The sequence below is a fragment of the Dendrobates tinctorius genome, unplaced genomic scaffold (assembly GCF_039654945.1).
Source record: "Dendrobates tinctorius isolate UK_male_01 unplaced genomic scaffold, ASM3965494v1 ptg000150l, whole genome shotgun sequence".
Taxonomy (NCBI): Eukaryota; Metazoa; Chordata; class Amphibia; order Anura; family Dendrobatidae; genus Dendrobates; species Dendrobates tinctorius.
In genome coordinates, this window is record NW_027361817.1 from 2,496,629 (window position 1) to 2,511,587 (window position 14,959).

At 41.5% G+C, this 14,959-nt stretch overlaps 1 protein-coding gene across 4 annotated transcripts in view; it reads right to left on the minus strand.

The window, feature by feature from the left end:
• The window catches only part of DHRS7B (dehydrogenase/reductase 7B), a 45,617-nt gene that overhangs the window by 13,857 nt on the left and 16,801 nt on the right, over positions 1–14,959 (minus strand). For 2 of the 4 annotated variants that reach the window (XM_073546663.1, XM_073546664.1), the window contains exons 2-4: positions 9,039–9,173; positions 2,080–2,261; positions 1,693–1,808 (exon numbers count right to left, since the gene is read on the minus strand). In XM_073546663.1, the coding sequence (XP_073402764.1) occupies positions 1,693–1,808; positions 2,080–2,230 (267 nt within the window). In that variant the 5' untranslated portion in view covers positions 2,231–2,261; positions 9,039–9,173. The remainder of the gene's footprint in view (positions 1–1,692; positions 1,809–2,079; positions 2,262–9,038; positions 9,174–14,959) is intronic. The other 2 variants (XM_073546661.1, XM_073546660.1) reach the window with 1 other exon arrangement.

Sequence of the window (14,959 nt, forward strand, 5' to 3'; positions counted from 1 at the left end):
CCTTCCAAAGACAATACTGAGGACGAGCGGACACTCATTACGGGTGGAAGAAAGGCCATTCCGACAGCTAAATAGGAAAGGGTTCTTTACAGTTAGAGCAGTCAGACTGTGGAAAGCCGACCACAAGAGGTAGTAATGGCAGACACCATAACAGCTTTTAAAAAAGGGCTAGGTGATTTCCTCAATACATGTCATTGGTGAAGTGACACATACTGGCCTATGGGGCACATGTTCAGTTTTGGGATGGAGCAGGCACAGGACCCATACTCGTGCCATCTACAACGGGAGTCGGCTGTTATACACAGAAGGGCTCCGACTGCTACTATAAAGATTGCAGCTATACGGGACGGTGGCTGATTAACTCTTAACAAGTAACCCACGGTCACTAATGACAGCGCATTATAGACTTTGCCAGAGAGAAAGCGCTCCCTCTCTGTGCCCATCGGCACCCAAGCAGTATGATCGCGGGGCGTCAATGTGCTGTTTGGGCAGTCAGAAGCTTCACAACCGCCTCCATGTCTGCCGTATACAGTGGATTATAAGATCCTGCTGGGGACAAGGTCTAATAGTGGTGTATACAGTATATTATCAATGCGATCAATAGATCACATGCTCAAGTTCCCTTGTTGGGCTAGTAAGTATGGTGAAAAAAGAAGAGAGGTTTTTAAGTTTAAAAATCATTTAATAATAAAGAATGGTTTATATATATAAGACTAAAAACATATCTAAGCCACCTAAAAAACAAAAGATATTTACGAGGCGTACTATAAAACTAACATTTATATACGAAAAAAGCAAGAACTTATGCAGGCCTGAGAAGAAAAAAAAATAAAAAGTTTGAACTCTCTGAATATGATAAATCCCCCACTCCTTTAAAAATAAGAAAAAAATTGTTGTAAAAAATCTGCTCCAAAATATCAATATATACATTGTGTATCACCGGAATCATATCGAACAGCAAAATAAAGGGGACGTGTTAGTAATGCTTAGATGCCATGGCCACTATTCACTGTGGCATCTCGGCGGATACACTGGTAATATACATTAGCAGCAGTAATGTGATGGCGCCTCAAAGTATGGAGTCGCCCTTGCTGCATATATATCCATTTGTTCCTGCCCTTCAGATGTTCTGCCCTAATCCCTAAAAAAGCACAATCAGTTGATTTTAACTTGAAAGCATTGCAGTCTATGGACAGACTTCATCTGAATTTTGTTTTAAGGGAATTTCAGGCTCAATGTGGACAGGGTGTTAAAGAGAGCACACTGGTGATCGCTCCATCACTGTCATTGCGCCGCAAATTCACATCAATATGTTAAGAGCGTTATGGGCGGCACGGTGGGTCAGTGGATAGCACTGCAGCCTGGGTTCAAATCCCACCAAGGACAACATCTGCAAGTAGTTTGTATGTTCTCCCCGTGTTTGCGTGGGTTTCCTCCCACATTCCAAAAACATACTGATAGGGAATCTAGATTGTGAGCCCCAATGGGGTCAGTGATGATAATGTGTGCAAACTGTAAAGCGCTGCGGAATATGTTAGCGCTATATATAATATAAGATTATTATTATTATTATTATTATTATTATTATTATTATTAAGAGGATTTCCAATAAAGACTTTTACTACTTATTTATATTGCCAAATAAGTAAGAAATCAAGAAAAAAAAGAAAATCTTTGCTCAGCCACACAAACCTGAACGGATCCTTTGCGTGTCCGGCACAGTTCATTGGTCAGATCCTTCAGTCCTTCTTCATTGCGGCCACAGAGCACCAGCTGGGCACCAGCTTTATAGAACACTTTTGCACACTCTGAAAAATGACCATAAACAAATCAAGCTTGAAAAAAAAACCATATGCATGAGATTGAAAATATTTGAATGTGCTACAAGTGTGCGTGTTCTCCCACTAGGAAATCAAGAACTGTGACCATTAACAGGCAAACATCTTGGTGGCAAGAAATATCGTACAGTTGGCTGTGCTGTGGGGCCGCAGGACTCAAATGTCCTATGTATGACAAATGTGGCAATACTAGGGTGTGTGTTCCCGCTATATACATGAAGGTCGGTTCCGAGAGCCCTACCTTTGCCCAATCCAGATGTAGCACCAGTTATGACAACGACAGCATCTTGGATGTAGGCACTACTGCGTAGTCTCTGCAAGAGTCTGACCAGACCGTAGATCCCAATACTGCCAACCAGGAAAGGAATGATGACCCATGATGTCAGGTCCATCAGCTTACGAGTTGGCCCAAAAAAGCCCTTTCTGATGGAAAGACACAAACACAAATTTTAGTTATGCTGCTTCAGTGTTTTTTTATCTTTTAGTCAGATATTTTCATGGTTACTGAAATACAATCATCAGATTTCATCATTTTTTTTATACTTTAATTGACGAATACATCAAGTTTACGCAAAGACAATATTAACAGTGTTGACCCTTATTTTTCTAGATTTCTGCCTTTCATCCTCCAGGGAATTCTGGATATCAGTTTCTAGGCTAGGTCCTGACTGATAACAACCCATGCTTGTCTAATCAGTGCTTGGAGTTTACCAAAATGTCTGTGTTTTTCTTCATCCACCCGCTTTTTGAGGATTGACCACAGGTTCCCAATGAACTTTAGACCTGGGGAGTTTCCTGGCCATGGACTCAAAAATGTTAATGCTGTGTTCACCGAGCCACTTAGTTATCACTGTTCAACAATCATGCTAAAAAAAAATCTTGGATGAAGGGAACTTAAGAGAATATAACTTTGCAGGAAGTACATGGATTGGACTGCAAAGGGCTGGGTTAGTTATTTTGTCTGATGAAGTCCCCCTTAAAGAAGCACTCCCATCAAAGTTTTCTTCCTCTTAATATATTGAAGTCATCATATTATATAGCACTGTGTACTTACAATTGCTTATTTTGTAATTCTACCCAGCTAATTCTTCTCTTTTCCATTAGATCTATGACATCACGTGATTAAAAACCTAAGTTCTATGTAGAAACAGGAAGTCTGTTTTCCTTGCATAAGTCAGCATTAGAACTACAATACTACTTCACTGAAAAGTATCTGGCAGCCCAGCAGCACACCCTCTTCAACTTCTGAATAAGCTGCTCTGCTTCTTCCCCTGCCAGGGACTTTGCAATGAGGTAGAATTGTAATTCTAACGAATACTCATGCAGGGAAAAGAGACTTCCTGTTTTGAATAGAACTTAGGGTACCGTCACATTTAGCGATGCACCAGCGATCCCGACCACAATATGACCCGGTCAGGATCGCTGGTGCATCGCTAAATGGTCGCTAGTGAGCTGCCAAACAGGCAGATCTCACCAGCGATGCAGTGACGCAGCAGCGGTCGTTACTTACCTGTCAGACACGGCGATGAAGACGTCCTCCCGCCCGCATCAACACGTCGCTCGTCGGCGCCAGCAGGAAGCGGCCGACGAGAAACGGACCTGGACGTTCTCGCGCAATCAGCGATAGACAGCGGGGGAGATGGTCGGAGGTAAGTATCACACATAGCGATATCGCTAGCAATATCGCTGCTGCGTCACAAAATCGGTGACGCTTAAGCGATATCGCTAGCAATCTCGCTTAGTGTGACGGGGCCTTTAGAAAGGATTGAGCTAGTCTGTTTTTCATCATCTCATGTCAAAGACCTAATGGAAAAGAGAAGAATTAACTGGGTAGAAAAGCAAAATGAGCAATTTTAAGTACAAAGGAATAAAGAATGGAATCTAAACATTCTCAAAGAGCAAGTTCTCTTAACGATCCAGAATCAATTTGTTCAAACTTTTCAGTCTCATATACCATGACTAATGCTCTTTGGTGAAACACGTCGGTTTATACTGTATAGGGAATCTCTCCTTTTGGTGTCCAGTTACCCGTTTTACAGTTTGGACCATTAAAAGTTTTTGGGTTTTTTTTTTAACTTGCCTACATTTTGAACTTTATCACGCTGGAGAAACTCTGTTCTGCTTGCATTTGTCTTTCACGTGCTATACAAGGATGACTCCGGGCGTTGCTCCTTCTCCAACAAGGTGCTTGTTACTAAGGTGAGCTCACTGTTCGCTCTTGTTTGTAATTAGGTTTATTAAACAAGACTCTACATTTCTCCCTATCCTCCTAATCCTTGTGTTTTTTTACTTCACTTCCTGTGACGTCTCATTTGAGAGAAGTCTCAAACATGACGTCACAGGAGTCTGGGGCAGCTCTCACTCCCTGCAGTGTCTATCATCACGAGGCAGCGCTGCAGTCACTCTCACTCGCTAGTTTCTTGCATCGCTGACCTCTAAAGACGCCCTGGGGAATAGAAGCTGTGGGAAAGTTGAGTGCAGCGGCTACACTTTGCTTCTGTCTCTGCTGCCGCTGTAACTTCTAACTGTAAAACACTAAATTACTTACCGGTAATGGGATTTTCCAGAACCTATGACAGAACCACCTGAGAGAGATCTGCCCTTCAAGGACAGAAACCTACAGAATAAAAAAGGTGGTACCTCTCCACCACATCAGTTGTTTATGCAGCATGAGAGGACACCACTTAATAGTTATATATGCCATTAAAGAACACGATTTTTTATTCTAAACAGTGTGTGAATCCAACACCATGAAGGAAATAAAGTGACCACCTATTACCAGTGATGGGAGGGAATAGAAGAGTGCTTTCATGGGTTATGGAAAATCCCATTACCGGTAATTTAGTGTTTACCTATTACCCATGACAGAACCACTGAAAGATACAGTGGGTACAGAAAGTATTCAGACTCCTTTAAATTTTTCACTGTTTCATTGCGGCCATTTGGTAAATTCAATAATTTAATAATTCAAAGTTCATAATTTTTCTCGTTAATGTATACTTTGTACCCCATCTTGACTGAAAAAAAACCCAGAAATGTAGAAATTTTTGCAAATTTATTAAAAAAGAAAAACTGAAATATCACATGGTCATAAGTATTCAGACCCTTTACTCAGTGTTGAGAAGAAGCGCCCTTTTGAGCTAGTACAGCCCTGAGTCTTCTTGGGAATGATGCAACAAGTTTGTCACACCTGGATTTGGGGATCCTCTGCCATTCTTCCATGCAGATCCTCTCCAGTTCCGTTAGGTTGGATGGTGAATGTTGGTGGACAGCCATTTTCAGGTCTCTGCAGAGATGCTCAATTGGGTTTAGGTTAGGGCTCTGGCTGGACCAGTTAAGATTGGTCACAGAGTTGTTCTGAAGCCACTCCTTTGTTATTTTTAGCTGTGTGCTTAGGGTCATTGTCTTGTTGGAAGGTGAACCTTCAGCCAAGTCTGAGGTCTAATGCACTCTGGAAGAGGTTTTCATCTCTCTACTTGGCCACATTCATGTTTCCTTCAATTACAACTAGTCGTCCTGTCCCTGCAGCTTAAAAACACCCCCATAGCCTGATGCTGCCACCACCATGTTTCACTGTTGGGATTGTATTGGGCAGGTGATGAGCAGTGCCTGGTTTCCTCCACACATACCGCTTAGAATTATCACCAAATAGTTCTATCTTCATCTCATCAGTCCACAGAATCTTATTTCTCAATCTGGGAGTCCTATGTGGGCTTTCATATGTCTTGCACTGAGGAGAGGCTTCCATTGGGCCACTCTGCCATAAAAGTCCGACTGGTGGAGGGCTGCAGTAATAGTTGACTTTGTGGAACTTTCTCCCATCTCCCTACTGCATCTGTGGAGCTCAGCCACAGTGATCTTGGGGTTCTTCTTTAACTCTCTCACCAAGGCTCTTCTCCCACGATTGCTCAGTTTGGCTGGACGGCCAGGTCTAGGAAGACATCTGGTGGTCCCAAACTTCTACCATTTAAGGATTATGGAGGCCACTGTGCTCTAAGGAACCTCAAGCACTGCAGAAATTCTTTTGTAACCTTGGCCAAATCAGTGCCTTGCCACAATTCTGTCTCTGAGCTCCTTGGCCAGTTTCTTTGACCTCATGATTCTCATTTGGTCTGACATGCACTGAGCTGTGAGGTCTTATATAGACAGGTGTGCACCTTTACAAATCAAGTCCTAACAGTTAAATTCAACACAGCTGGACTCCAATGAAAGAGTAGAACCGTATCAAGGAGGATCACAAGGAAATGGACAGCATGTGACTTAAATATGAGTGTCTGAGCAAAGGGTCTGAATACGTATGACCATGTTATATTTCAGTTTTGAGCAAAGGGTCTCAATACTTATGACCATGTGAGATTTCAGTTTTTCTTTTTTAATAAATTTGCAAAAAAATCTACATTTGTTTTTTCTTCAGTCAAGATGGGGTGCAGAGTTAATGAGAAAATTTTTTTTTTGAATTTACCAAATGGCTGCAATGAAACAAGGAGTGAAAAATTTAAAGGGGTCTGAATACTTTCCGTACCCACTGTATACAGAGAAACTTTAAACTTAGGGCAGGACCACAGTCTGTAGAGCCCTTCTACCACAGGAAAGATAAGCAGAAGACCCAAAATCAAGCCTATAGTGTCTGTAGAAGGTGCAAGGTAAAGACAGTTTTGCAGCCCTACATTAGTTGCTCGATGTAGATATCTGCTTTCTCCACTCAGGAGATTGAAGATTGAAATAGCCCTAGTAGAATGAGCCGTCAAGCCGTCCTGAAACTGCCCTATTTGTGGAATAAGATAACCCTATTGTTATTTTGGAACCGTGAAAGAAAATAAAAAGGCAGCCGACATCTTTACCTGTTGTTGGGGCTGAGATATACGCTCAGACTTCTCTTAAAGGGAATCTGTCACCGGAAGTTGGCGGGCTATTTAAATGACCTCTGTCCGGTCCGATGGGCGGTGTTTCTTCTTTTTTTCTCCACCTCATCCGTGGCCCCCGATCTTTTCCGGAATTAGAGTTGTTCTCCTCCATAGTTTGTGCTTGCGCAAAGCAATCTTGCCTCGAGCACGCGCAGTGTGCTTTGCCCAACTGCGGGCAAAGGCGAAAATCATTACTGCGCATGCGCCGATGCACTATGTCCCGGAAGTATTTCGCTGTGTTCCGGGACATAGTGCACCAGCGCATGCGCAGTAATGATTTTCGGCTTTGCCCGCAGTTGGGCAAAGCATACTGCGCGTGCGTGAGGCAAGATTGCTTTGCGTACGCACAAACTATGAACAACTCTAATTCCGAAAAAGATCGCGGACAGGGGCCACGGATGGGGTGGAGAAAAAAAGAAGAAACACCGTCCATCGGACCAGACACAGGTCACTTAAATAGCCCACCAACATCCGGTGACAGATTCCCTTTAACAAATGTAACAGTAGAGAAGAGAAAAGCCAGGGTTCATCCGCGCTAGACCACAAGGAACCAACCGAAGATGCAAGCAAACCTTTATTCACACTCAAGCCAACGCGTTTCATGGCATCCTGGCCACTTCATCAGGGCAGCAATGGTGACCCTTCACAACCACATCAGGTGAGTGGATTACCTTTGTTAAACACGCTGGTGTCCCTCATTTACCGCCTTAGTGCGCTCCCCCTCTCTTTATTTTTTGCTTTAACAAATGTGGAATTGTTCTTCCTTTGTCTTCTCAGGATTAGCACAGAAAGAAAGGAGAAAAGTCCTGACCTCTATGGAACTTGAAAGCTACCTTGAGAAGATAGGGCAATTCTGAAATTGGCCTATATTCTAAGATCTGTGTAAGACAGAGAATTTACAAAGATTGACTGTCACTAACTCTCCATGAGAAAGTCAGGGCCACAGACCGCAGCATATGTATTTATCTCACGGAGACACTCGCAAGATAAATAACCCAGTCTATGGATAGGATACGATGATTCCGCATGTGTTCAATGAGCAGATGTTGTATCACCACGCGTACAACAGGGGGCAGCGCTTTGGGCAGAGCGGGGTTTCCGTTACGTCCAAATCGCTGTAAGTAAGCGTGGAAACATACCCTAATGAATCCAGTGCGTCTGATTTCCAGTGTGCGCGGTCACCAGAAGTGGGTATTTCTGGAGTAAGATATACACTTTAGTGGCAAAACATATGATGAATTTGATGAGCAGTCTTGACCCCACCCATGCTTCCATGATACTGGTGTGCTAGTTGGCCCTGGTGAATAAACAGCAAAAAACTGCAACATTTTTGCTCAACTGAGGACTTATTAACCCCTTTACCCCCAAGGGTGGTTTGCATGTTCATGACCGGGCCAATTTTTACAATTCTGACCACTGTCCCTTTATGAGGTAGTAACTCTGGAACGCTTCCATGGATCCCGGTGATTCTGACAATGCTTTCTCTTGACATATTGTACTTCATGTAAGGGGTAAAATTTAATTCATATAACTTGCATTTATTTGTGAAAAAAGCGGAAATTTGGCAAAAATTTTGAAAATGTTGCAATTTTCCAACTTTGAATTTTTATGCCCTTAAATCACAGAGATATGGCACAGAAAAAACAAAGTAACAAAGTAACATTTCCCACATGTTTATTTTACATCAGCACCATTTTGGAACCAACATTTCTTTTTTTTTACGATGTTATAAGGGTTAAAATGTTGACCAGCAATTTCTCATTTTTCCAACACCATTTTCTTTTAGGTATCACATCACATTTGAAGTCACTTTGAGCAAGGCTGTGGAGTCGGAGTTGGAGTTGGTATAAAATGGACCGACTCCGACTCCTAAAATATATAATAAATTGGGTACAGTAGTTCAATGCAGAATGTGCTGAATATTTTTTCATAGGAATTTGGGAAAGTTATGAAATGTCCTATAAATGGCTGTTCTATTCCTGATCTAAGGCTACATTCACACACAGCATTTTTGCTGCGTTTTTTGAGGATACGTTTTTCAGCTGCAAAAGCAGATCAGATTTTTAAAAAACTGCATCACCTGAAAGGTTTTTGAGCTCATAGATAATGTTTTCAATATCAAAAGCAGATTAGAAATCTGCTCTATCCATTTATCCATATCTGTCTCCATATCTTATCTGTACCAAAAAGAATGAAAGCCGGGTAGCACACAGACTAACACTTCCTGCCAGGCAAAGGAGGAGGAAAGAGCGTCTCAAACATCATTAACAAGATATTTTGTAAGTGACAACGTTACCGTAACAATGACAGCAGATATGTCTAAAAGACAGCTCATACAGCTTGTTGTGAAGGACGGTCTACCATTATCATTATTTGCACGACCAGCTTTTACAGCTCTTAATGGAGAAATGGCTGCAAACTTGGTGTTTCTCTGGAAAGAGAAAGTATTAGAAAATTAGTGATTGAAGAAGCCCTTAAACAAAAGGAAGATCTTAAAAAGACTCTCAAAAGACGCTTCATGTTTCTTAAAATGGATGCCTGCACACGTCAGAGTGAACTATTTTGCCATCAATATTCAATAGGTTTGTGACAACAAAAATTGTTACCAACACGCTGGCAGTAAAAGATACTAAAGCTCATCACAGCAGCCAGTTTCTCCAGGCCTTAGTGGAAAAAGTTCTGCAAGATTACGAACTCCAAAAAGAACAGGTTCTCGCTGTTGTAACGGACAATGCTTCAAACATGATAAGTACAATTACACTGATGAATGAGAGTAATGAACAACAGCTAGAGGAACATTTAGGATTCAGTATGTTTGAGATTGAAGGCCACAGTGCTGTTCATGTACAGTGGGGCAAAAAAGTATTTAGTCAGTCAGCAATAGTGCAAGTTCCACCACTTAAAAAGATGAGAGGCGTCTGTAATTTACATCATAGGTAGACCTCAACTATGGGAGACAAACTGAGAAAAAAAAAAAATCCAGAAAATCACATTGTCTGTTTTTTTTTCATTTTATTTGCATATTATGGTGGAAAATAAGTATTTGGTCAGAAACAAGCAATCAAGATTTCTGGCTCTCACAGACCTGTAACTTCTTCTTTAAGAGTCTCCTCTTTCCTCCACTCATTACCTGTAGTAATGGCACCTGTTTAAACTTGTTATCAGTATAAAAAGACACCTGTGCACACCCTCAAACAGTCTGACTCCAAACTCCACTATGGTGAAGACCAAAGAGCTGTCAAAGGACACCAGAAACAAAATTGTAGCCCTGCACCAGGCTGGGAAGACTGAATCTGCAATAGCCAACCAGCTTGGAGTGAAGAAATCAACTGTGGGAGCAATAATTAGAAAATGGAAGACATACAAGACCACTGATAATCTCCCTCGATCTGGTGCTCCACGCAAAATCCCACCCCGTGGGGTCAGAATGATCACAAGAACGGTGAGCAAAAATCCCAGAACCACGCGGGGGGACCTAGTGAATGAACTGCAGAGAGCTGGGACCAATGTAACAAGGCCTACCATAAGTAACACACTACGTCACCATGGACTCAGTTCCTGCAGTGCCAGACGTGTCCCACTGCTTAAGCCTGTACATGTCCGGGCCCGTCTGAAGTTTGCTAGAGAGCATTTGGATGATCCAGAGGAGTTTTGGGAGAATGTCCTATGGTCTGATGAAACCAAACTGGAACTGTTTGGTAGAAACACAACTTGTCGTGTTTGGAGGAAAAAGAATACTGAGTTGCATCCATCAAACACCATACCTACTGTAAAGCATGGTGGTGGAAACATCATACTTTGGGGCTGTTTCTCTGCAAAGGGGCCAGGACGACTGATCCGGGTACATGAAAGAATGAATGGGGCCATGTATCGTGAGATTTTGAGTGCAAACCTCCTTCCATCAGCAAGGGCATTGAAGATGAAACGTGGCTGGGTCTTTCAACATGACAATGATCCAAAGCACACCGCCAGGGCAACGAAGGAGTGGCTTCGTAAGAAGCATTTCAAGGTCCTGGAGTGGCCTAGCCAGTCTCCAGATCTCAACCCTATAGAAAACCTTTGGAGGGAGTTGAAAGTCCGTGTTGCCAAGCGAAAAGCCAAAAACATCACTGCTCTAGAGGAGATCTGCATGGAGGAATGGGCCAACATACCAACAACAGTGTGTGGCAACCTTGTGAAGACTTACAGAAAACGTTTGACCTCTGTCATTGCCAACAAAGGATATATCACAAAGTATTGAGATGAAATTTTGTTTCTGACCAAATACTTATTTTCCACCATAATATGCAAATAAAATGAAAAAAAAACAGACAATGTGATTTTCTGGATTTTTTTTTCTCAGTTTGTCTCCCATAGTTGAGGTCTACCTATGATGTAAATTACAGACGCCTCTCATCTTTTTAGGTGGTGGAACTTGCACTATTGCTGACTGACTAAATACTTTTTTGCCCCACTGTAACTGAGGAACAAACAGATATTACTACAGAAGAACAGCAAAATTATACTGTAGAAATAGATGATCTTGTTGAAGCTGCTTCAAAACACTTTCCTATTCATCACATGCGCTGTGTTGTGCACACACTGCAGCTGGCAATAAGAGATAGTCTGCAAGAGGGACATGCTGGAAATCTGATAGGAAAAGTGAGGAAATTGGTTATTGCCGCCAGAACCCCTAAAATTGATTCCATCTTGAATTGACGTGCTGGAAAAGGGCAATTGTTGATCAACTATAACCGTTTCTTATAGATATGGCGAACCCTCAGGTAACCCTAAATGAAGGTCAATGGACACAGGTGGCTGAACTGAAGGAATTGCTTAATCACCCATTTACTGTGACTAAAAAAATTACAAGATGAGGATTTAACTCCTGGTATTTTCATGATGGAGTGGAAGAACTTGCTATTTTGCCGTTTAATCGCAGAAGGCATTTCTGCTTCAATGAAACGGAGAGAGACACAGCTATTGGAAAATAAAATTTTTCTGGCAGCTGTTTATGTGGACCCAAGTCATTGTATACTGCTTGATGATCAACAGCTTACTAAAGGAAAAGAAGCTCTGACTGAGGCAGCAGTTAGGATGAGTGGCCTACAGGAGGACTGCCAGGTGCAAGAGGACTCGGGTTCTGACAGTGCTACTGCTGCCATATCTTCATCCTCATCAGATGAGGAGTTTGACTTTGACAAGTATTTGGATGACATGGAGCAGGCAAAGCGTTGCCGAAAGGAAAAAGATTTCACTTTGTCTCTTATAGCAAGCAGATTGACCATCAAACTGACTGTGCATGAGGCAATTCCTTTATACCCGGAAATTGTTAGAGCTGTTGCCCATGTGGTTACGGCTTTGCCTCCAACCCAAGTTACTGTAGAGAGGTTGTTCTCTGGCCTTAAAATTATTAGGTCAGATTTGAGGTCATCTATGAAGGAGGATCTGATGGAGGCAATTCTATTTCTTAGAACAAATTCATAGACTGCACAAATGTTATTTAGTATGTTTTTGGTGAAAACTGTTTTTTTTGCCACTTATAGTTTATTACATAGTGATATATATATATATATATATATATATATATATACATATACATACACACACACACACACACTATATATCGATATTGCATAGTGTATTACATATTTACAATTTATTACAGTTTTTTGTGTTTTAAAGTTGTATTCCAATAAATATTATATTCTATCTAAATATCTTGATTATTGTATCATAAAAATAATTTAATGTCTGATGTTCACATTGTACTACAATAAATTTTTCACTTAAATATATACAATATATGTGGGAGTCGGAGTCGTGGAGTCGGAGTTGGAGTCGGTGTAAGGGAAATTGAGGAGTCGGAGTCGCAGGTTTGGCTTACCGACTCCACAGCCCTGACTTTGAGGGGTCTATATGACAGAAAATACCCAAAAGTGACACCATTATAAAAACTGCACCCCTGAAGGTGCTCAAAACCACATTCAAGAAATTTATTAACCCTTCAGGTGCTTCACAGGAATTTTTTGAATGTTTAAAAAAAAAAAAAAAAATGAACATTTACCTTTTTTTCACAAAAAAATTACTTCAGGTTCAATTTGTTTTTATTTTACCAAGGGTAACAAGAGAAATTGGACTGCAAAAGTTAAAGTTATTGTGCAATTTGTCCTGAGTACGCTGATACCTGATATGTGTGGGGGGGACAACTGTTTTGGCGCATGGCAGAGCTCAGAAGGGAAGGAGCGCCGTTTGACTTTTTCAACGCAAAATTGGATGGAATTCAGATCGGATGCCATGTCACGTTTGGAGAGCCCCTGATGTGCCTAAACATTGGAAACCCCCCACAAGTGACCCCATTTTGGAAACTAGACCCCCTAAGGAACTTATCTAGATGTGTGGTGAGAACTTTGAAGCCCCAAGGGCTTCACAGAAGATTATAATGTACAGCCGTACAATTAAAAAATCATATTTTTTCCACAAAAATGATCTTTGCACCACCAATTTTTATTTTCCCAAGGAAAACAAGACCCCAAAAGTTATTGCGCAACTTGTCCTGAGTAAGCTGATACTCCCCATATGTGGGCGTAAATGACTATTTGGGCGCATGGCAGAGCTCGGAAGGGAAGCAGCGCCATTTGACTTTTTTGGCTGTAATTGAGATCGGATGCCATGTCGCATTTGGAAAGCCCCTGATGTGCCTAAACTGTGGAAACCCCCCACAGATGACACCATTTTGGAAACTAGACCCCAAAGGAACTTATCAAGATGTGTGGTGAGAACTTTGAACCCCAAAGGGCTTCACAGAAGTTTAACGTATAGCCGTAAAATTAAAAAATCATTTTTTCCACAAACATGATCTTTTAGTCCCCAATTTTTTTCATTTTCCGAAGAGTAACACGAGAAATTGGACCCCAAAAGTTGCTGTCCAATTTGTCCTGAGTACGCTGATACCCCATATGTGGGAGAAAACTACTGTATGAGCACACGTCGGGGCTCGAAAGGGAAGTAGTGACGTCTTGGAATGCAGACTTTGATGGAATGGTCTGCAGGTGTCATGTTGCCTTTGGAGAGCCCCTAATGTACCTAAACAGTGGAAACCCCCCACAAATGACCCCATTTTGGAAACTAGACCCCCTAAGGAACTTATCTAGATGTGTGGTGAGCACTTTGAACCCCCAAGGGCTTCACAGAAGATTATAATGCCCGGGCATGAAAATAAAAAATCGTATTTTTTCCACAAACATGATCAATTAGTCCCCAATTTTTTTATTTTCCCAAGGGTAACAGGAGAAATTGGACCCCAAAAGTTGTTGTCCAATTTGTCCTGAGTAGGATGATACCCCATATGTGGCAGAGCTTGGAAGGGAAGGAGAACCTTTTGACTTTTTCAATGCAGAATTGGCTGGAATTGAGATCAGACGCCATTTTGTGTTTGGAGAGCGCCTGATGTGCCCAAACAGTGGAAACCCCCCAATTCTAACTCCAACCCTAACCCCAACACACCCCTAACCCTAATCTCAGCCCTATCCCTAATGGGAAAATGGAAATAAATACATTTATTATAAATTTTATTATTTTTCGCTAACTAAGGGGGTGATAAAGGGGGGGTTTGATGTTTGGCAGCTGTCATACGCTACAAGACGCTTTTTATTGTAAAATAAGTTTTTGCATCACCACATTTTGAGAGCTATAATTTGTCCATATTTTGACCCACCGAGTCATGTGAAGTCTTATTTTTTGCGGGACGAGTTGACATTTTTATTGGTATCATTTTTGGGCACGTGACACTTTTTGATCTCTTTTATTCCGATTTTTGGGAAGCAGAATGAACAAAAACCAGCATTTCATGAATTTCTTTTGGGGGGGGGCGTTTACACCGTTCCGCGTGTGGTAAAATTGATAAAGCGGTTTTATTCTTCGGGTTAGTTTGATTACAGCGATAACTCATTTACGTCTTTTTTTATGTTTTGGCGCTTTTATGAAATGAAAACAATTTTATATAAATAATTATTTTTGCATCGCTTTATTCTGCGAGCTCTAACTTTTTCATCTTTTCGCTGATGACGCGGTATGGCAGCTCGTTTTTTGCGGGACAAGATGACGTTTTCAGGGGTACCATGGTTATTTATATTCGTCTTTTTGATTGCGCGCTATTGTACTTTTTGTTCGGCGGTACGATGATAAAGCATTGTTTTTTGCTTTGTTTTTTATTTTTATTTTTTTAAGGGGTTCACT